The following is a 22,283-nucleotide window of genomic DNA, read 5'->3' on the forward strand; positions in this document are numbered from 1 at the left end:
GGGAAATGGAGACAGGACACAAGAGATAGAAGATTCAAGTTTGAGGCCAGCTAAGCATGGTGGCGAATGCCTTTAATCCTAGCACTTGGGAGGCAGAGGCAGAAGGATCCCTGTGAGTTGGATAGCCCGGCGGGCGGGGGGGGGGGACCCCAAAAAGAGAAATAAGTTCCAGGCTTCTTTTACTAACTCCCAGGGGCTGGAGAGATGGCCCAGTGGTTAAGTGCAGTGGCTGTTCTTGCAGAGGATCTGAGTTCAATTCCCAGCACCCACATGGTGGCTAACCATTGGTAACTCCAGTTCCAGAGGATCTGCACTCTTCTGACTTCCGTGGCCATTGTACGACACTAGTTCACTTACACACATGAAAGCAATACATTCATACACATAAAAATAACAAAAAATTGCTAACTCCCAAGGCCAGTGATATGGATCCGGTGGTGCTTGCCAGCTAAGTCTGATGACCCAAGTCCAATATCCAAAGCCCATGTAAAGGTGGAAGGAGAGCATGTGCTCAGTTTTTAGAAATTTTAGTTTCCGACTCCCACATCTCACAATACCATTCATACATGTTATTCAACTGTTGCTTATTTTTTTTAAGCCACCTTAAAGCCAATTTTCCCAACAAAGTCTTCATCCCTACATGAACTCCTACAAGTTAGCTTCATTTCCCTGAAAAATACATGCTCATGCTGCATTTGCTCCAGTAATCTGTATCTTAAAAGGAACACTTGTGGTCTGGTGTGATTTGTTTATGAAAGGTGTCAAAACAGAAGGGCTGGGGATGCACTTGGCAGAGTGCTTAGCCTAGTATGCACAAGGCCATGGGTTAGATCCCCAGCACCAGATAAACTAGGGATGGCAATACAAGGCTACAGTCCCAGCCTGTGACACCATAACATCAGAGGTGGAGAGAGATCAGATCAGAAACTCCAGGTCATTGTACATGAGATCCTCTCAAAGGGGGAAACGGAACAGTTAAAAAGAATGGTTGTGTAAAACCACATCCATTCTGAACACACAAAAAAATATTCAATGTGGCTGACCTCAGAAGCCAGCATATCTTGTATTAAAATTTTAGACTTACCTATAGGAAACCAGAAAATTTGAGGAAACCAGCACCCAAAATTCACATTGAATTGCACTCAAAATTTAACTTTGTTGGGGCTGGAGAGATAGCTACAGTTAAGAGCACTGGCTGGCTCATTCATAGGACCTAGGTTCAGACCCCCAAACCCACATGGAGGCTAACAGCCATTTGTTAACTCCAGTTCTAATATATCACCCTCTTCTGGCCACCACAGATTACATGACACAGGCGAACTTACTTGCAGATGAATACTCGTACATTAAAAAAAAAAAAAAAAGCCAATGTGTGCATATGTTGCCAGCCCATGCAGAGGTCCAATGGCAACTTGTGGGAAGTTGGCTCTCCCACCGTTGTGTTCAGGTTACCCAGGCTTGTTGGTAGGTGCCATAACCTGCTAGGCAATTTTGCCAGCCCTCAACTGAACAGTGACATCCGAAAACAGATCATTCCTTAACCTTATGCTGCTTCCTACTTATATAAAATTTACTAAGATATTGAATGTGCGTAGTTAACATTTTAGACATACCATGTGCACAGTAAAAATACCACAAGATTCTTCTAAGATGTAAAACTAAGAAAATGAGAATGTCATTGCTGTTCTATTTAATATTGCTGGAATGGGGACTGCACAGCTAAACTATTCCCACACTGCCATCAATGTGACCAACCATCACAAGCTGCCCAGAGTTCTACAATAGGAAATACAATGTGAAGAATCATGTCAGTGTGAAGGGGACCATGAAGTAAAATTTTCTAGAAGATACGGATAGAAACAAGGTAGGAAAAAAAGCTTTGGGTTAATCCTAAACTCTGCACATCCTGCAAGTAAGCTAAGTTTATAGATAATTTATAAAGTGAAATCATTAAATCAGATTAATTCCTTTTGAGACAGGGTATCCCTGTAGCCCCAGATGGCATGGAACTCACTATGTAGACCAATCTGGCCTCAATCTCAGATCTGCCTGCCTCTAAATCAGATTAATTCCTAAAATCTGTCAATCACATGCAATCCTAGAAAAGGGGAAGAAAAAAGGAATCAAGTATTTCAGATTGTGAGACCAAAGAAAAGTATTAAATGTTGAAAGTACTGGAATTGTTCAGAATGAACACAGAAATAAAGGGCAGATTTTCCTTTAAAAAATTTTTGTGTTATCAATGTGTTGCCTTGTATATATGAAAGTATCAGATCCCATGGAACTGGAGTTCTGGACAGTTGTTAGCCACCATGTGAGTTTGTCGTGCAATGCCAGAGGTCAGAAGAGGGCTTTGGATTCCCTTGGAACTGAGTTAAAGACGGTTCATAGCTGCCATGTGTGTGCTGGGAACTCAAACCCAGGTCTTCTGCAAAAGCAGTCAGTGCTCTTAACCACTGAGCCACCTCTCCAGCCCCAACAAGCAAGTATTCTCAACTGCTGCACCATCTCTCCAGCCCCAAGAATTTGTTACTATTGTGTATCCAAGATATTTGGGTTCATATGCCAGAGCATGCATGTGGAGGTCAAAGGGCAACTCAAAAGAGTAAGTCCTCTCCTCCCCCCTTTATGTGGTTTCCAGGAGTCAACTCAGGTCACCAGGTTGATGCAGCAAGTGCTTTTACTGAGCCATCTAACAGGCCCACAAAGAATGTTTTTTGTATGATTTTACTAGAGTGTTTTACCTGCATGTAATTTCAAGTGTACCACATATGTGCCTGGTGCCAGCAGAGGTCAGAGAGGGCATCAAAACCCTGGAATTAAGTAAGGACAGGTGTTAGCCACCATGTAGGTGCTGGGAACCAAACCCTGGTCCTCTGCAAGAGCAGTGGGCTCTTAACTGCTGACCCATCTCTCTATCCCAGAGAATTACAGTTCTCCATACCTTTGTGTTTTTCCTTTAGATTACTAAGTACAAAAAGAAAAGTCCAAACTGTCATCTTTTAGTCCTCCACATTCCCCTCTTTAATATGGTATTTTATTCTATATACATTGGTGAAAATTTAAAACAAACAAAAAGAACTTTAGTCAAACTCCCCTTCCTCCTCCAGCTTTATTGGAATAGTTTAAAATTACATTTTCTATTTTCTAGGACTTCAGTTGCTTTTTCCATCTGACTTAAAAACTGATTACAGCAAATGAAACACAGTTGTCTAAGTGATATAGTATACAAAAATAACATCTTGATTTCTGTGAAAATGCATTTCTCTGCAATTCCTGAATAGCTCCAAATTATGCTGAGCATTGATGTTTACTCTGGGATTTAGATTTTTGTCTTTGAAAAAAATGTGTTCTACACCTTTGCCATCGCCATCTGTATTCCCAGCATCAACATTACGAAGACGCTGTTCCTGTTTAGGCTTTTATCCAGATTTCCCTGGCACAGCCATTAACACGTTTGTCTTTTCATTTTGTTTACTCCCACTCAAATGTATGTTCTGAGGGCCTGATACAGATGTTACTTGATGTTATTTAATAGCTACTGAGGTCAGACAATCCAAGGCCATCATTATGCTAAAAATTAAAGTTATTTATGGAAGCGAAGACACTTCCAGAATTGGTTTTACCTCCTACATGGGAACACACTCATGAAACCCAGAAGGGCTTACTGGTCTGACTCGTCTCTTCCCATTCATTACTCCCTATTCACCAGTGGCACGGAAAGGGGGTTCTTTAACAAAGCATTATACATAACACCTCTACCAAACTAAACATAAACTTTTTTTTTTGTAGTTAAATGCAGAAATTCGGTTTTTTTCCACCCCTTTCCTCCTTTTACACTGCAAGTAAAGCTCACTGGCCTGGGAACAGCCTCTATCTGCCAACCTTTGGCCAGTGAAGAGGATTCAGAGAAAATAATACAACCATCAATCAGAAAAAGGAGGGGCGACAAAGGAAAATAATTAGGCTGTAGCCTCAATTGTGCATTCCCGTGCAAGATGCCCTGACTCGCCACAGCGGTAACAGTTGACTTCACTTGTCTTGCTGCAATTGATGGCTACATGACCAGTTTCACCACACCTAAAAAAAGAAATTAAATTGTTTTCACAACAGACAATATAGAGCAAAAAGCAATGAATATAAAGAAATTTTTCTTTAAGACTATAACAGTGACATAATACACTGTACTCAATAAACTACTTTTAGAGACAGGGTCTCTTTGTATATAGGTCAAGGCTGGCTTCAAACTCAACCCTCTAGCCTCGTCTTTTGTGCTGGGACTACACCATCATACCCAGCTAAAAGATTAGGTAACAGCTGTTCAAATTCCCAATTAGTCAACATCAAACCCAAAATATTAGTCATGTTCTATCATGCAAATTAATCCCTAAGCCTTCATTTTTATGTACTCGCTAATGCTTAACAAACTATACTTTAAGATTTTATTTATTAACTCATGTAAGGGAGTGCAGGCCATGTGTACCACAGACCATCTGTGGAGGTCAGTACACACAGTCAAGAATTGGTTACCTCCTTCCACCTTGGGATCCAGGGATCAAACTCAAATCAGATTATCTCAACATCAGCTTTTATCTACTGAGCCAGCTCACTAGCCCAAAGTGTCCATTTTTTATTTATTTATTTTTACTTTATGAGTGTTTTGCCTACATGTATATGAGTGCACCTGTGTCACATAATGCCTGAGGCCAGAAGAGGACATCAGATGCCCTGGAACTGAAGTTACAGACAGTTGTTAGCTGTCATGTGTATGCTGGGAACCAAACTATCCAGATGCTCTAAACTCTAGCTACCATGGTAGTACAGACCAACAGTTTTCTCTGGCTAGACAACTTTCACTAAGTACACTTCCCATCTGTAGGCAACTCCACAGGACTCCTCAATGAGTTTTCTCCAGCAGCAACTGAACTTACCTATAGCACTTCACTTTGGTGCAGTCTTTTTGAATATGTCCAAACTCTCCACAAGAATAGCACTTCTGCTCATCCGCATGGTCACAGTCACGAGCCAGGTGACCTGGCTTGCCACAGTTGTAGCAGCATTGCTCTCTCTCCCTCTTGGGCTCCTTGCAGTCCTTGGCAATGTGGCCACCTCTACCGCAGTTATAGCAGGCTTCAACAATAAGGAAAAGAAGCAGACCAAGACTATAAAACCTTTACAAAGCAGTGCTATGCTTCTAACCATATACTATAAACCCCCTAAAAGGGGGACTGGAGAGATGGCTCAGCAGTTAAGAACACTGGCTGTTCTTGCAGAAGACCGGGGTTTGAATCCCAGCACCCACATAGCAACTAGCAACTGTCTGTAACACCAGTTCCAGGGGATCCAACAGCCTCTTCTGACCTCCACGGGCACTGCACAACACGGGTGCATTTATCTACATGCAGGCAATACACTTATAGACTTAAAAATAATTATTTTTTAAAAAAAACCCTAAAAAGTAGAAAGCACCTTTGCAAAGTTGTGTGCAGCAGTACCTGTTCACTTCTCCAAGTTCTATAGGGGTATGAAGTGTTAAATACTTACCATCCTCCTGAAGATCACAATCCTTGGCAAGATGACCAGACTCACCACAGCGATAACAGATGTCTGGAAGAGATGAGGAAACAAACTGGAATCCTATTTTGAGCAAAAACAAAAAGAATTGGGCTAATCAGACCAGTCTTGATATTAATGAATACTAAAGTACTTCAAAATTTTATTCGACAAAAATACCTCTATCCGAGGTAAAACCACCTCTGCCACGGCTTCTCATTCCACGACCTCGACCGCCACCAGTAGGGCATTCCCTGGCCCAGTGGCCAGACCGTCCACACTTGAAGCACTCATTGCTGCTCATGGCTGCAGTTAGAGCTTTGAAATATTAAAAACAACACTTAACACTTGGAATTACTTTTGTACTGGCTAGAAAAACAAACACCAATCTAGTTACTTATATACCTACTATATTCAAAATGAAAAGTCCTTGGCCGGGTATGGTGGCGCATGCCTGTAGTCCCAGCACTTGAGAGGCAGAGGCAGGTGGATCTCTGTGAGTTCAAGGCCAGCCTAGTCTACATAGTGAGTGTTCCAGGACAGCTGGGGCCACAGGGAGACCGCTTCAAAAAGACAGAAAGACCAAAAAAAAAAAAAGTCCTAAAATATATTTTCTAAATTTCTGATCTTTGAAATTGTTAAGATGAGGCGTCTATGGCTTAATAAGTCCATGCACTGCATGCATGTAATGCCCAGAGGCCAGAAGAGACCCCTGAGTTATGAATGACAGCCACCATGTGTATGCTGGGACTCCAGACCCTAGTCCTCTGCAAGAGTCTACCCACCTCTGCTTACTAAGTGCTAGGATTAAAGGTGTACACCACCACACTGGGTCCTCTCTTTTTAAAGATTCTTTACTTATGTGTACGCATGACTAGAGACCAGACGAGGGCATCAGATCCCCTGGAACTGGAGTTACAGGTGGTTTTAAGCTGGTCAATGTGGGTACTGAGAATCAAACTCAGGTCCTCTAGAGGAGCAGTAAAGTGCTTCTAACAGCTGAGCCATTTCTACAGTCCCTATTTTACAAGGCAGGGTGATGTCTAGCCCAGGTAGGCCTTGAAGTCCTGATCTTCCTGCCTCCACTTCCCATATACTGAGATTGCTGTGCCTCACATACATTTTCATAGATACAAGTTTGTGCACCTATATTTTCATCAACTGGAAATAATTTACTGACTACAACAAACTGTAATCATCTTAGTACCTTATACATTACACTCATTAGCCTCAAGACTGGGTCTTTAAAATAAGTATGTTTAAGAAAGAAAATAGCAAGATACAAGAAAATTTGTGACACAATGACATACACCTATTCCAAGCATTGGGGAGGATGAGGCAGGAAGACTGCAAGGTTGAGGAAAGCCTGAAAGTTTCAGGCCAGCAGTATTTCTCCTTTAATGAAGAAAACAGTCCTTTTACCACTGTCTTATAACAAGTCTGCAATTAAACTATTTAACAAACCAGGCAGACACCTCTCCGGGGTAAATCCAGATTTGTATATTGTTTGCTTTGCCATCAACCATTTCTTTTTTGGGGAGGCAGGGAGGATGAAGAGGAGAGGGTCTCCCTGTAGCCCCAGCTACTCTGGAACTATGTAGACCTTGCTGGCCTTGATCTCACAGAGATCTGCCTACTTCTACCTGAGATTAAAGGTGTGTAGCTGGGCTGATCTAAGGTTCAATCTTCCTGTCTCAGTCTCATGCTCAGCTTCATTTACAGGAAGGAGGGGGTATTAAAAGGGTGAAGGCTACAAAAATTCATTCGTCAATATCCCAGACCATCAGTATAACACATGCTTTTTAGGTTTATCAGTCTTAATGTGCATGCCTTCTCCTTTTGTACAGACCACTCACTGTAAATCAGCTGGTCTATAGTTTCACTGGTACCTATGCTAGACTTATCTCTACCTTCAACCTGACATTCACCATATGTACAACCACATTTAGTAAAAAGATCTTTATAGAGATTGACTTTCAGGAACACTTAAGACATGACTGAGAATTATGTGTTCACAATTCTGCCTGTGACTAATGGCTAAATTTTTTCTGCACAGTCCTTTCCCACTTGTCACATCCTTTCCCAACTTCTAGAACTCAAATACCAACCTGTTTAAAAAAAAAAAAAAAAAATCTGAAGGCAGGAGTGGTGGGCAAGCTTTAATCCCAGCAATCGGGAGGCAGAGTGCAGGTAGATCTATAGGAGTTCAAAGCCAGCCTGGTCTACCTAGCGAGTTCTGGCCAGCTGGGGCTACAGGGAGATCTTTTCTCAAAAAGACCAAAAACAAACAAACAAACAAACAAAAAAATCTGAGCACATCTCCCCACCTGGAACTCTATTACTCCGGGCACTTTGTAAATATCTACCTAATCATATCACCACATTGCTTTTATCATATTCCTGGAGGGCAAAAATGAAGTAATTCACCTTTGAATCACTATAACACCCCATAGTTATCCTTTTATTAGCAATTATGTAATTTTACATTTCAGGTTGGGGGGGTAGTCATTTTTGCTGAGTGAACTATGTATCTTATACAAATCCAATCCGATCTAACAAAGTACTGATAATAAAGCATCTAAATGCTTGCTATCACTCCTAAGAGTCACTTCACTAATTTGAAATGGCAATGTTTTCAGTTATGGGCTCATAAGGATAAAGTCACTCTGAAACTCTCAGCTTTCTGAAATCATAGGTAGGATTCTGCACAAATCCTTTTTTGGAGCCAAGGTTTTCAGCTTCTGTTAGGATTAAAGCCCAACACTCCATAGGGACATTCCCAATTTAAACAATATAACAGGTAACAAAAGCAACTTTTTTCATTTGTCTTTTTGAGACAAGTTTGCTATGGAGCCCAGGCTGGCATCAAACTCATAATCCTCCTACTAAGTGCTGAAATTACAGGTGTGCATGCCACTAATCTGATAAAAACTTATACTTTTGCCACTGCTTTTAGAGCCGGCAAAAATTGATCAACTGGTAATGGTACTTGCCACCAAGCCTAACGACCTAAGTTCAATCCCAGGGACCCACATGGCAGGAGAGAACCAACTCTTTTCAAGGTGTCCTCTGACCTCCACACAACATAACAATCCCCAACAAATTAATTTTTTAAAAAAATTTAAACCTACTTTTCATGTTCTTTTCGAGATCCAGGTCTACAAAAAAAGCTACTAGTACAGAAAGCAAAACAAGAAAGCTCTGGGTGGAAAGACTATTACCTAACAATTCAAGGGTGATTGAGACATTTCCACCAGGCATATGTAAAATGAGCCAGCAGCCAGGCCTCAATCTTTAACTTGTCATCTAGGCTCTTTCTAATAATCTAAGAACTAGACTTCTGTCAATTTACTATTATATGAAGTGTCACACAACATATATGCTAAAATAGAATACTAGCTAGGGCTGTAGTTCAGTTATATAGCACTTGCCTAGCATGTTTGAGGCCCTGGGTTCCATCTTCAGCACACCAGAATTTTTTTTAAAGAGCAGAATACTTCTAGGCATACTGGTGCATGCCTATAATCCTAGTACTTAGAAGGCTGAGTCAGGATGATCTTGGAATTTTTAGGCCAGCCAGGGCTGTTCTATGTTCAACAAAATGAAAAGGGCTGCTCTATGTTCAACAAAATGAAACAAAAAAACCCAGAACATTTCCTTTTACTGCTGTCAGGTAATAAGAGAACCGTTCTCGTCCTATGGGTAAAATTCAGATATTAACTACACTACACAGATGGGTCCTGGCAGAGTAAAAATACGCTGTGAACAGAGATAGATAAGCCTGGGTTAACGAGCTAACCCAGCTAAACCACTTTAACTCAAAGACATATGGTTAGCTGGGTGTGGCAGCACATGGTTTTAATCCCTGCACTGAGGGAGAATCTCAAATTCAAAGGCAACACGGGCTACTCCAGCCTAAGCAAGCCACCAAAGACATGGCTGTTCTGTCTCATTTATAAAAGGGAGGTGATAAAACTCATCTGCAATCAGAATGAATACAAGATACCTTGTGCTTTATAGCTTCGCAGTTTAAACACCTGCAAAGATTAATGACCTCTGTGTATTCTTTTCTAAATATTTTCCAATTAAGTTAGAATGGTTACAGATAAACTGGAATTCAGTGAAAGACAGCTTATTGTGGTGCTAACTGCACATAGCACTTCCTACCTTGAAACTGACTTCCCAAATGTTAAGGACTAGGTTTACCACAAAAAAAGGCAGGGGGAAGGTATTTCCACTATATCTAGAATTATACAAAATAAAGCCAGGTGTAGTAGAGCCTATAATACCACAGCACCTGGGAGACAGAGGATCAGTTCAAGGCTAGCCCTGGCTATGTGAACCCTGTCTCACTTATACAAAGGGTTTTATATTATGGCTGTCATACATACCATTATACTTTACTTTTTGCTCTTATTACCCCTTTCACTGCCCCCGACCCCATTCCTAAAGTATCTATTTCTAAGCCTTTTTTTTTTCCTTTTTGAGACAGGACCCATGTAGTTCTCTGGTTGGCCTCAAACTATGTAGAGCAAAGGCAAGCACTGCCATATCCAACTCTATTTTTACTTTTTTCAGTTACATGGGTAGGGCACAGCATGTCACACACACCCTCACACACTAAGGTTTTTTTTTCATTTTGTGGAGTTTTTGTCTTTATGAGATAGGGTCTCCCCATAGCCCTGGCTGGCCTGGAACTTACGTAGACCAGACTGGCCTTGAATTCAGAGATCCCTCTGTCTCCCAAGTGCTGGGATTAAAGGCTTTTTTAAAAGTGTATGCCACCACACAGGTTTGTTTTTTTTTTTTTTTAAATTAAGCTGGGCTTTAATCTCAGCACTATCATAAAGAGACTGTCTCAAATAAAGGTAGAAAAGCTGATTAATTTCAGTGCAGAAAACACTCCTAAGAAAAATTAAAACTATAACAGGTAAGAATCTATAGTCATATTTTTATTTATTTACAATAATCCTTTACAGAACTTTCCTGATTTTTAAGCCCCCAAATCACTTCTACCTTAACCCTCTTTGAGGTGGAACTCAGGTATGAACACACAAACACTAAATTTAATTTCACTAACACCCTCTTTAGAAGACAACTCCTGAATACCTAGCACTATTCCTTCCTTTTATATATTCCTTCCCTCCCTCTCTCCCTCCCACCCACCATTTTTTGGAGACAAGATCTCATTGTGTAGCCCTGACTGGCCTGGAACTCAAGAGATGTCTGCCTCTGCCTCCTGAGTTAAGAAAGTAAAGGCATGCTCTAGCCCATTCAGCTCCCACCACCACCAACCACCCTTTAATACACAGTTCATTCTATAGACCAGGCTAGCCTCAAACTCATGGCAGTCCTGCCCAGGCTCCCAACTGTTGGGATTACAGGCAGTCACCACACCAAGCTTGTATTCCTAATAAATAAAATCTTCCTATTTACAACCTAAATTTCAGTGGCCACCAAGTTCACTTTTATTATTTCCAACATGAAAATATAAAACAGTTCTGGGCTCTCAAACACATTCCACCCCTTACTGCAGCAGCATTCAAAACTGCCAGAATGAGAGTCCTATTTATTAAGTGAAACAGTACAGAAAACGCATTCTCCACATAGCAGGCCAGGATGCCTTGGGATTACTCTCCTGGCTCTCCGAGACTTACTGTCAGGAAGCTAGGAAGAGGAAAGGAGCCAATAGTTTTTTTGCTGTTTTTTTAAGCTAGCACTTCTGTAGGAAAAGCAAAGAAAAATCTGTGGTAAAATGTTTAGCTAATAAAGTAATTCCAATTATTAGTTCAGTAGTGATTCCTTCATTTAAGCACCAAGATTGTACCTTCTTTATACATCTGCCACTTATTTTTAATTAGGTTTTTAAAAGGTAAATCATTATAAAATTCATATTATCTTTATCACTTTGCCTATTCTAGATATTCAATTATTAAAATAAAGGTCTTTGGTTTTTCATTGATTTAGTTTAAAAACATTTTATAGACTGCACATCTGTTTGAAATAAATTACCTTTTGCTACCAATATGAAAAGGAATGTGGGTTGAAGAAAAGTTTTAAATTTTCTAATGTGAAGCATGTAGGTAAGTACAGATACTATACTATTAGATTTTGTTTAAAAACTCTTGCCAAGAGTTGTAATTTGGAAAAATATTAAATCCTTAAATCAGTCCTTGGGAATTCAACAAACTATTCCGTTTATATTTCAGAATACAAAGAGTTCCTTGTAGACAAGCATCAAGCTTAACAAGCTAAAAAACCTGTACCTAGGGCAGTGGGGGTTGCTCTTTTCTTTGATTAGCCTTAATTGGTGTAATTCTTTTAGCATTAAAAAAAGCTTTTCCAGAGGAAAATTAGATAAGAACTACGACTCCTATCTTTTTTTAAAACACTCAAAGCCTTGCACTCAATTTATACTGGGAGCAAATGGGTAGTAACAAAGTTGCTAATTTAAATCCAAGATTAATTAATTCATTGAGGCAACCCTCTGAAATTGGGTCAAACAGGAAATGGGGGTTCTGTCCTATACAATTTACTTTGGGGGCAAAATGGGGATATAATTTAATTCTACTTTAATACAAATTAAGTGTCTTGGCTTATCCTACTACTTCTGTGGATCCTTAGAACACCGCAAACACCTGCAATCACGGACGTTTGGGGTGCCATGTTTTCTGTTTCCTTTCTCCAAGACCCCCGCCCAAGACCAGATGTAGTCACTTCCTCTGAAAGTGCCCCGTGGCTGAAGCCATGTGCTTAACATGTGGCAACAAGCAGCTTTACCCACTATAAAACCAACATCCAAGCCCAAGAGGGGGCGAAGTAGACCGTTGTAAAACGAGTTTTCAAGCTAAGGAAAATCTAGATTGGGCTTAGCCGATTTTCCTTCCGAGTCCCGCTTATAATTTATATCCGTCTAATCGGAGAAATGGCCACGACTCCAACCGCTGCAGTGGCCTCAGAGGCCTTGACACACTGGTGCCCCCTGCCCCGACAATGGAGCACTGTGCCTCAATCTCCGTGACTCTGGAGCAGCAGGGCAGGGCACTCCATTTAGGAACACGTAGACGACCCGTCGGGGAAAATGGCAGGGGTACCGAAAACACATTCCTTAGACTCTCGACCTTCCCGCGGCGCGCGGGCCTTGTCACGGGCCGGTTCCCCAGGCCCCAAAGCCGCTGGCACATGGCCCGCAGGCCGCCACCCTACATTCGGCCTAGCGAACCAAGCCGCGGCCTTCCCCGCCGCACTCCTTGAGTTCCCGCCAAACCGACAGCGGGCCCCGCAACCCTCCGCGTCTCCGCCTCAAGGGCACCGGCCTCCTCCAACCCGTCTGCGGCCTGCGCGGCCTCGGCGCCGAGTGAGGCCCCCGCGCGCCCGCCCCGGCTCCCGCGCTCAGAACCTGCAGAGCGGCCCCCGGGCGCGGCGGGCCGGAAAGCGGGCTGAGGGGGTGGCGAGGCCGAGCCCGTTCCTGACGCAGCAGGACGCAGGCTGAGGTGCGGCCGCCATCGCGCCTCGCCGATCCTGTCCTCCGTCGGTCTCGGCCCGACCCGGCCCGCGTCCCCCTCTACCCAGTCCTGACCCTCAGTCCTCACCTTCGGCGTCTGAGCGGCCCGCAACGGCGGAGACTCGGACGCAGGCCCAGGAAGGCGGCTCGCAAGGAAGCGGCTGTTTATTTTCAGAGTCCTTGCCTGCGCCACACGCGGGTCTGCACACGGCACCACATACGCCGCTGCGCACGGCTCTCCTCCGCCTCGCCCACGCGGCCAATCACCGCGCGGAGCTACGCGGACCAATCAAAGCCACCCGCGGGGAGCGCGGCCTTGCGCGAGGGCGCAATGGGGGTGGAGGGGGGGTGGAGAGGGGTGGAGTGGGGCGGGGCGGGGCGGGGCGGGCTCCTGCTCCCGGACGGCTTTTCCCGTCGTGCCTCGCGCGCAGCTTTTCCCGCGCGCACGTATGTGTAGTCTTGTAGGAGTTTGGGTCGCAGTGTTCCTTCGGGCGTCGAGTCCCTCAAGGCTTGCCCGGCTGTCTTAGCGAAAAGCCTGCTGGTCCCCCTGGATGACCACTTCCGGCAGCCTCAGCTTAGTGGTCCACCTGGCCCCCCTAAGCCCGAGGTTCCCAGAAGCCAATCGGGCTTCCGGAGTACACGCTCTTAACTGTGGACGCCGGTCTGCGCCGCCGAGTCCCCGAAGTGGCTGCGGCCACAGTCCGGTCCATGGGATGGGTTTAGGCTTTCTTGTCGCCGCTAGCGCCCCAGGACTGTAGTCCTCCGAAAGGAAAGTACCTGGTGAGGGAGAAGATGGTGACGGGGCACTACCTGAGACTGGGTCACAACACTCCTTGTGACCCATTTTGTGGGACATCCTAGGGTGTGAGGGTAAGAGAGGGTTAGGAAAGCCGTTTCCTGGGGCTGTACCCGTCGTCCTAGGTATGGCCTTGAGTTTGGATCTGGCGTTTGTATAGTCATAGAGCCTGGAACCAGAGGGCTTGCACCTGCGATTTCATTATAAGCCAGGGGGTGAAGCCCCAGCAGCAGAAAGGTTTTGTTCAATAGAAAAGAAACTAAAGCATTCTAGAACTTTGTGGCCCATTCTGGTACGAATTTTTACCAAAATAATAAAATGGAAGTCTCAAGTCTCCAGTTCAAAAAGGTGCTAAAATTACTCTCTAAAGCATTTTTCTCCGTTAGCCATAATGTGACTGCTGTCTCCCTGCAACAGACTCCATTTCCTTAGTGACTTTATTTTTATTCTATATGTGTGTTTTGCCGGCATGTGTGTTAAGTGGACCTGTGTCATGCAGTACCCTCAGATGCCAGAAGAGGGTGTTGGATCCTGGAACTGTAGTTACAGATGGTTGTTAACTAACATGTGAATGCTGGAAACTGCACCTGGGTCCTTTGCAGAAACAGCCAATGCTCCTAACTGCTTAGCCATCTCTCCAGCCACTATTTTTTAAACTTAAATGCACAGATCTTTGAAGAACTAAAGCCCAGGGTTTGGGAAGTGATAGAGTACCTGACAGCTGTGTATAGCCTTGGGTTCCAGTCCCCACTAGTGCGCAGGCACGGTAAAACCGAGATGAACAGTCCTTGCTGCTATTAGTATTCATTCATTTTGCGGGGGGAGCGGGGGCTATTTTGAGACAGGGTCTCCCTGTAGCCCCAGCTGTCCTAGAGCTCACTATGTAGACCAGGCTGGCCTTGAACTCACAGAGATCCGTCTGCCCCTGCCTCCCTAGTGCTGGGACTACAGGCGTGCACCACCACACCCGGCTTGTATTCATTCTTTTAATGACCTTGTAGAAACATAAGCATTTGTTTACCCCAGAGTTTCATCTCAGTTCCAAGGCTATAAATGGTTGGGAGACATTAAAGCTAGGTTCAGATCACCTGCACTCAGTTTGTGTTTAAGGGCGTGTCAATAAAAAATGAACTGGGTGTGGTTGTTTAATCCCAGCACTTGGAAAGCAGAGGCAGGTGATCTCTGTGAGTTCAAGGCCAGCCTGTTTATATAGAGTTCCAGGTCAGCTGGGGCTATCTGGGAGACCCTGTCTCAAAAAGACACTACCCCCCCGCGCGCGCGCAAAAAAAACCTGTCAATAAAAAACAACAATTACTAAAGAATGAATGTATGATTTTAAGAACCAGTGCTATTTTAAAACTTTTAGCCTGGTATGGTGGCCCACACCTTTAATCCTAGCCCTCCAGAGGCAGAGGTAGGCAGATCTCTGTGAGTTCAAGGTCAGCTTGGTCTACATAGTGAATTCCGGCCCAGCTGGGGCCACAAGGGAGACCCTGTCTCAAAAAAAAAAAAAAAAAAAAAACTTTTAAACCAAAACTATCTCACATAAAAATGTATTTTCATTGAGCATGGGGGAAAAAAAATCCAAGCTTGTTGAATAAATCTTTTGCAATTTATATATTGAGCTATAACATCAGACTTGCCAGTAGTAAAATGTTTTGTATTTAGATTGGTTATTACTGGGAAGCTTATAATGCTTTATAGATATGTAGTAATTTAATTTTGTTGTTTTGTTTTGTTTTTGAGACAGGCTCTCATAGCTGAGGCCTCCCTATGCAGCCCTAGCTGGCCTGGAACTTGATATATAGACAAGGCTGGCCTGAAACACAGAATCTGCCTCCCCAGTGCTGGGATCAAAGGTATATGCCACCTTGCTTGGCATGACTTTTTACCATTCAAAGCATAATCACACATGAAATGGTTGCTTTTTCTTTAGGCCCAGGAATAGAATGCTTCTAATATTAAAACTTATTCTAAGCTTGGGTATAGTGGTGTTACAGCTGATGGCCCTTCTCTATCTGCCATCCAGCTTTCCATAATAATCATTATAACTAGACTGGCTGTGAGGCATGTCAGTCTGCAAAGAGATCTGTGATAGAAGTTTACTTATATGGCCTGAATATACCCTTTAGTACACTTGTTTCACTGGAGAGCTTTAAAAATAAGAAAAAAAGCTTATCAAAAGTGAAGCTGTGGCCAGGAAGACAGCTCAGTGGGTAAGGGTGATTGCCACCAGGCCTGACAACCAGAGTTCGATTCCCAGATGTATCAGGAGAGAACAGACTCCCCAAGCTGTCTTCTGACCTCGGCACATGTGCTGTAGCATTCCCACACACATACACATGCACACACAAAATATATAGAGAAAATAATTTTTTTGGTCTTTTTGAGATAGGGTCTCCCTGTAGCCCCAGCTGGCCTAGAACTCACTATGTAGATCAGGCTGGCCTTGAACTCACAGAGATCCACCTGCCTCAGCCTCCAGAGTGCTGGGATTAAAGGCGTGCATCACCACACCCAGCAATAATTTTTTAAGGTTATGTTGTGAATAGTACTAGAAGAAAGAGATTCTGTTACATTCTTTTGCCTTGGAAATGTGATGTTATGTTTTGAGACAAGATCTCACTGTGTAGCACTGGCTGGCCTGGAACTCACTATGGACTCCTGGCAGACCTCAAATTCACAAGAAATCCAGCTGCCCCTGCCCCCGGAGTGCTGAGAGTGTGTGCCGTATGCCACCACACTGGGCTGGAAACGTGTTTTATTCTCTCCCTCCCCTGTTCAGTCTTGGCCGCATATTGTGCTCAGCATTACAAGGGTTACAAAAGTAATTAGTTATCATCTAGACCATGCTGTTGAAGAACTTTCAGGTTAACAAGAGCCAAAAGAAAGTATTAAGTGTTTGAGAGCAGATGAGCTAAAATTCTGTGACTCAGCATGATTCAGGAGTCCTTAAAATGTGGAGTAGTTGAGCAGCAGTGCTTGCCAGCTCTATTTCTACTTAGGTGTCCAACTGCAGAGCACATGCCTTAGATTCTGCTGTCAAATTGAGATGATATGTAAATCTTTTGCTTTTTGTTTTCTCTGCCAGCAGGGAAACTGCTGTGACTTCACTTGGAAAGTATGGGGCTAAGTGTGAGGAGAATAAATGGATGTTTCCACCTCTCAAGTCTGCTTCTGAAGCAGAAGCACAGGGACTGAGCTAAAGTCTGAAAAAGAAATCAGAGTGCAGGATTCACATCTGTGAATCCTAGCACTCAAGCACCTGAGGAGGGAGGTATACAAGGAATTCCAGGCCAGCCTGACTTATGGTAAAGTTCCAGGCGGGGCTACAGTGTAAAACCCTGTCTCAAAAACCAAAAAACAGGAGCTGGAGAGAGGGCTCCAGGATTAAGAGTATATGCTGCTCTTGGTGGATTTGGTGGCACACACCTTTAATCCCAGCACTTGGGAGGCAGAGGCAGACAGATCTTTGTGTGTTTGAAACCAGTCTGGTCTACATATGGAGTTCCAGGCCAGCTGGGGCTACAGGGAGACCCTGTCTCAAAAAGACAAAAAAAAAAAAAAGAGTATATACTGTTCTTGCAGAGGATTCTTCAGTTCCCAGCATCCACATCAGATCAGGCAGCTCACAACCACCTTGTAACTGTAGCTCCAGGGGATCCAATCCCTCCTCTTTTTTTTTTCCACTAGATACTTGTTTATTATTTGGTATGATAAAATGTATGACACTTTTTAGAAATTGGCCTGGAGTCTCAAGAAAATGACCACACAATCCAAAGTTTTTTGGCAAGGCAAAAAGTTTTACTTCTACAGAAGAGTAAGTAGCTGTGGCAAATCAAGCAAGCATGCTCACCCAGCAGAGAGGACCCTTCTGCAGGGTTTCTATTCCTAACACAAAAGGTCCTGTGCCTCACTCTGAGTGGTCAGAGCTCAGCCTCACATTCTTAAGTGATCATCTGACTTAAAGTGACATAGCTAATAAGCAGAATGCAATTTTCAGTCCCAAGTGCAACCTTGAGAATGTATTTTCCTTTCAAGAAGTCCTAATGTTGAGAAATTTGAATACTTTTTTGAGACACTGTCTCACTATATAGCTCTGGTTGGCCTGAAACTATGTCGACGAGGCTGGCTTCAGACTCATAGAAAATCACCTGCCTCAGCCTCCGAGTGCTGGGATTAATGTCAGCACAGAATTTTAATTTCTGCCGAGTGGCTTCTTTGTGATTTTTTTTTAATATGATGTTGTCATATCTAACCCTTTGATAGTAAAGACAGTACATTTCCTTTACACATCCCTCAACATCAGCAATGAGTAGTTCCGGTTTTGATAAGAGAAGAAGCAATAAAAATTCTTAAAATCAACAGAATTGGGGAAAGGAGGTACTAAGTGCCTTTTTTCCTAGAAATGTCAGTGACCAAGTCTGTAAAATAAAGCAAGGAAATTACCACATGGGGCTATGGATATAGTTCAATTGTTAGGGTGCTTGCCTAGCATGCCTGAAAGCCCTGGGTTCCATCCCCAACACCAAATAAACCAGGTATGGGGGTACATGCCTGTAATCCTAGTATTTTGAAGGTAGAGGCCAGAGGATCAGGAGTTCAAGGTCATCTTTGTCCTCTTTAGGCATCTCTCCTCATGAACACATGTAGGACCCCAGGATGGGTTACCCAACGTCCACAGGAGGCCACACCCCAATAACTCAGTCCTCAAACCAGGAGATGCAACAAGCAAGAGGATTTAATCATTTGCACAGACGGGCTTCTGCCTCACTCGGAAAGAGAGAGAGAACAGCAGCCCCGAGCTCAGCTTACAGGTGACTTTTAAAGGCAAAAACCACAAACCACAACAGGCAGCAGTGGGAGGGGGCCGGCAGCAACTGGCAGCAGTAGGAGGGGGGAAGTTTCGGGTGATGTCCGGCTTTGTGCATGGAGCACAAAAAGGTCAGCTTTGTCTCAGTAGTTAGGATTTTACAGTTTCCCTGAATAGTCTTCCTTTGGGGGGGATTTGGTTTGATTCCATCATTCCCCCCTTTTCTTATGGCAAGATTTTAATCATAAAATCTATGGCTTTTCTGGAAGCATCATAGCAGCAAGTTCAGTGAGTACCAATGTGATGATGGCAACAAGGATGATCAAGGCCACAGAGATGATGATGATAGCGACTAATTCCCAGTCAGAGTGGTTCATGTGTTTAGGACTTTGAGGGTTGTGGGCGTAGTCAGGAGAACCGTGTAGGGTCCTTTCCATCGTGGTTTAAGAGTCTTTACGTTGTGTCTTCTCACGTACACCTGATCTCCAATTTGGTAGGCGTTCGTGGACTCCCAGGCCGGTAGACAGCAACTAAGGGCTTCCAAACCTGGTTCTGGATGATCTGAAGGGCTTGGAGTCTTGTTTTTAAGCTGGGATTATCAAAGGAAGAGGGCAAGGGGGCAAAGTTACATTGAGAACAGGAGGTGGCCCTCCAAAAAGAATTTTGTAGAGGGTTAGACTGTGTATAGCAGGAGTATTTCTAGCTCAAAATAAAGTTAGAGGTAGGAGCTGTACCCAGTCTTTAGTGCCAGTCTCTAAAGCTAATTTGGTTAAGGTCTCTTTAATAGTTTTATTCATTCTTTTTACCTGTCCTGAACTTTGGGGTCTGTAAGCACAATGTAATTTCCAATTAATCCCCAGTGCTTTGGCCATTCCCTGACTTACCTGGGAGACGAAGGCTGGGCCATTATCAGACCCAATTACCTTAGGCAGTCCAAATCGAGGGAAAATGTCTTCGATCAGTTTCTTCACCACCATCTGGGCTGTTTCTTTCCGGGTGGGGAAAGCTTCAACCCACCCTGAGAAAGTGTCTCTGAACACTAAAAGATATTTATAACCATTGGGAGGACCTCAGTAAAATTTACTTCCCAGTTAGTCCCTGGTCGTGTCCCTCTTTCTCTCTTACCAGATGGGACCTTTCTTGGCAAGTACAAGGCTTGCAGAAGAGCCACTATTGTTTTTTTTGTTTTTAATGTCCTTACCAGCCGAGGTGAGGAGTCCCCGCCTCTGGTAAATTTCCCCATGTATATGGGCTGTGGCAAACGCATAGCGGCTGTCGGTGTAAATGTTGACCTTTCCGTCCTTTGCCAATTTTTAGGGCCTGGGTTAAGGCTTCTAATTCGGCCCATTGGGCTGAAGTTCCGGACGGCAGGGCTTGGGCCCAAATTATTTTCTCCCCATTGACCACCGCTGCCCCCACCTCACATTCACCGTTTTGCAGAAAGCTGCTCCCATGCGTATACCAGGTGGCATCTATATCTGTTAGGGGCTGGTCGGTGAGGTCTTCTCTGGTCCCATGTGTCTCTGAAAGTCAGCCAGGTCACGATGTAGAGCTTCAAACAGAGTAGGGGAGTTCTTGAATCCTTGGGGAAGTCGCATCCAGGTTAATTATCCCGATATTCCAGCTTCAGGGTCCTTTCATTCAAAAGCAAAGATGGGCTGGCGTCCTTTGCCAATTTTTAGGGCCTGGGTTAAGGCTTCTAATTCGGCCCATTGGGCTGAAGTTCCGGACGGCAGGGCTTGGGCCCAAATTATTTTCTCCCCATCAACCACTGCTGCCCCCGCCTTACATTCACCATTTCGCAGAAAGCTGCTCCCATCCGTATACCAGGTGGCATCTGTATCTGTTAGGGGCTGGTCGGTGAGGTCTTCTCTGGTCCCATGTGTCTCTGAAAGCCAGCCAGGTCACGGTGTAGAGCTTCATCAAACAGAGTAGGGGAGTTCTTGAATCCTTGGGGAAGTCGCGTCCAGGTTAGTTGTCCCGATATTCCAGCTTCAGGGTCCTTCCATTCAAAAGCAAAGATGGGCTGGCTAACCAGGCTCAGCCTTAGGGCAGAAGAGCGCATACTTCAGGTCAAGTACAGTATACCACCTATGACTAGGAAGTGAAGAACTCAGGAGATTATAGGGATTAGGAACAGTGGGATGGAGATCTTCTATCCTCCAATTGCTTCTCTTAAGTCTTGAACTGGTCTGTAATAATCTGTCCCTGGATTTTTCACGGGGAGCAGCGGGGTGTTCCAAGGGGATTGGCAAGGGTGAAGTATGCCCATTTGTAAAAGTCTTTGGATGTGAGGCCTGATACCCTTGCAGGCCTCTTTGCTCATAGGGTATTGTTTGATTGAAACCGGAGTTGCAGATGATTTTAGTGTAACCACTATTGGAGGCTGGTTGTATGCTAGTCCTGGGCCTCCTGTCTCGGCCCATGCTGAGGGGATTTTATTTAGCCAATCAGATATACCAGGAATTCCTACAATCGGTCCCTCATATAACCGATGTTCATCTTCCAGCCGCAAGGTTAATACCTGTAGTGGAGCTCCATCTTTTCCTTTTACAGTAGCTCCCTTTTGTAGTGAAATGGATGTGGGCTCCCAACTTGGAAAGTAAATCTCTCCCAAGAAGAGGGTACGGACAGTCGGGGACCAATAAGAACGAGTGAGAGACTCATCCTGTGCTGAGGTCCACCTTTCTTTCTGTGGTCCATCTGTATGTTTTTCCTCCAGTGGCCCCTTGGACCCAAGCTGTCTTGGAACTCATAGGTCCCTCAGTTGTTGTTAGGACCGAGTACTGAGCTCCTGTGTCTACCATGAAGGTAGTCAATCGCCCCCCTATCTTCAAGGTTACCCTGGGCTCAGGGGGAAGCTCCTGGCCCCGACTTCCCTAGTCCCCTAGAGTCAGGACTGGGGTTTTCTTTTGAAGTCTGTTCAGCTTCTTCAGACATTCTCGAGCCCAATGTCCTCTCTCCTTGCAATAGGCACACTGGTCTTTTATCTACTCGGGGCCTTCTCTTGTCTCCCAGGTTCCTACTTGGTCCTGGTCCTGTTCCCTGAACTACTGTGGCCAAAATTTGACTTAATTCTTTATTTTTCTTTTACTAAATCCTGTAAGGAGTACCCCTGAAGGCCCTCCAGCCATTGAAGCTTACCACGCTGACGCTCCTGGGCTGTTGGATCAAAAGGGGTGTACATCCGATATTCCTCTATCGCGTACCTTCGCCAAATTGGTTGGGTGCCTTCCGGCCCCTTTGAGACCCACTAACAGAGTCTGGCGATAAAGACAGAGACGCTCCCTACCTGCCACACCCCTTTGAGACCTGCTAACAGAGTCTGGCAATAAAGACAGAGACACTCCCTACCGGCCATGGTTTCAGGGTCCCAGTTAGGTCTGGTCAGAGGAAATCGTGTGTCCATTTCATTTGGGAGCAGAATGGGTCTCCCATCCTGCCCGGGGACATTTTTCCGGGCCTCCAGGATGACTCGCTGTCTTTCTTCTGTGGTTAGAAGGGCCTGGAGGAGTTGCTGACAATCCTCCCAGGTGGGTTAGTGGGTGAGGAGAATAGACTCTATTAAAACAGTTAGAGCTTGAGGATCCTGAGAAAAAGAGGGGTTATGAGTCTTC

General features: G+C 44.3%; 1 protein-coding gene and 1 long non-coding RNA gene across 5 annotated transcripts in view; one reads left to right on the forward strand and one right to left on the reverse strand.

Moving 5' to 3' along the window:
* Positions 1 to 2,998: 2,998 nt before the first annotated feature.
* On the reverse strand, positions 2,999 to 13,307 carry Cnbp (CCHC-type zinc finger nucleic acid binding protein). 4 transcript variants are annotated; one of them, XM_008828543.2, is made up of 5 exons: positions 13,146 to 13,307; positions 5,734 to 5,871; positions 5,545 to 5,637; positions 4,932 to 5,130; positions 2,999 to 4,080 (listed from the first exon to the last, which is right to left on the reverse strand). In XM_008828543.2, exons 2-5 carry the CDS (start codon positions 5,855 to 5,857, stop codon positions 3,963 to 3,965), a joined length of 534 nt encoding a protein of 177 aa, XP_008826765.1. In that variant the 5' UTR covers positions 5,858 to 5,871; positions 13,146 to 13,307; the 3' UTR covers positions 2,999 to 3,962. The 4 variants fall into 4 exon arrangements, with proteins under 4 accessions (XP_008826765.1, XP_008826766.1, XP_017652503.1 ...); XM_008828544.3 differs by having other exon boundaries at positions 5,755 to 5,871; positions 13,146 to 13,306; XM_017797014.2 differs by having other exon boundaries at positions 4,932 to 5,133; positions 5,755 to 5,871; positions 13,146 to 13,306.
* A 2,345-nt stretch (positions 13,308 to 15,652) lies between these two features.
* LOC115069523 overlaps positions 15,653 to 22,283 on the forward strand; it is an 11,588-nt gene continuing 4,957 nt past the window's right edge. Inside the window, exons 1-2 of the long non-coding RNA XR_003848783.1 lie at positions 15,653 to 15,712; positions 18,481 to 18,670. This is a non-coding gene — a long non-coding RNA (uncharacterized LOC115069523). The remainder of the gene's footprint in view (positions 15,713 to 18,480; positions 18,671 to 22,283) is intronic.

Source organism: Nannospalax galili, unplaced genomic scaffold (assembly GCF_000622305.1).
Source record: "Nannospalax galili isolate Female #2095 unplaced genomic scaffold, S.galili_v1.0 scaffold332, whole genome shotgun sequence".
Lineage (NCBI taxonomy): Eukaryota > Metazoa > Chordata > Mammalia > Rodentia > Spalacidae > Nannospalax > Nannospalax galili.

What these genes read in the sequence shown, in the direction of transcription:
- Cnbp (XM_017797013.2), bottom strand. Translation starts at nt 5,857, where the DNA reads ATGAGCAGCAATGAGTGCTTCAAGTGTGGACGGTCTGGCCACTGGGCC. An exon ending in TGGTTTTACCTCGGATAGAG is followed by an intron (nt 5,638 to 5,733) that starts GTATTTTTGTCG and finishes TGCTCAAAATAG; the next exon opens with GATTCCAGTTTGTTTCCTCA. An exon ending in TTGTGATCTTCAGGAGGATG is followed by an intron (nt 5,134 to 5,544) that starts GTAAGTATTTAA and finishes TCCTTATTGTTG; the next exon opens with AAGCCTGCTATAACTGCGGT.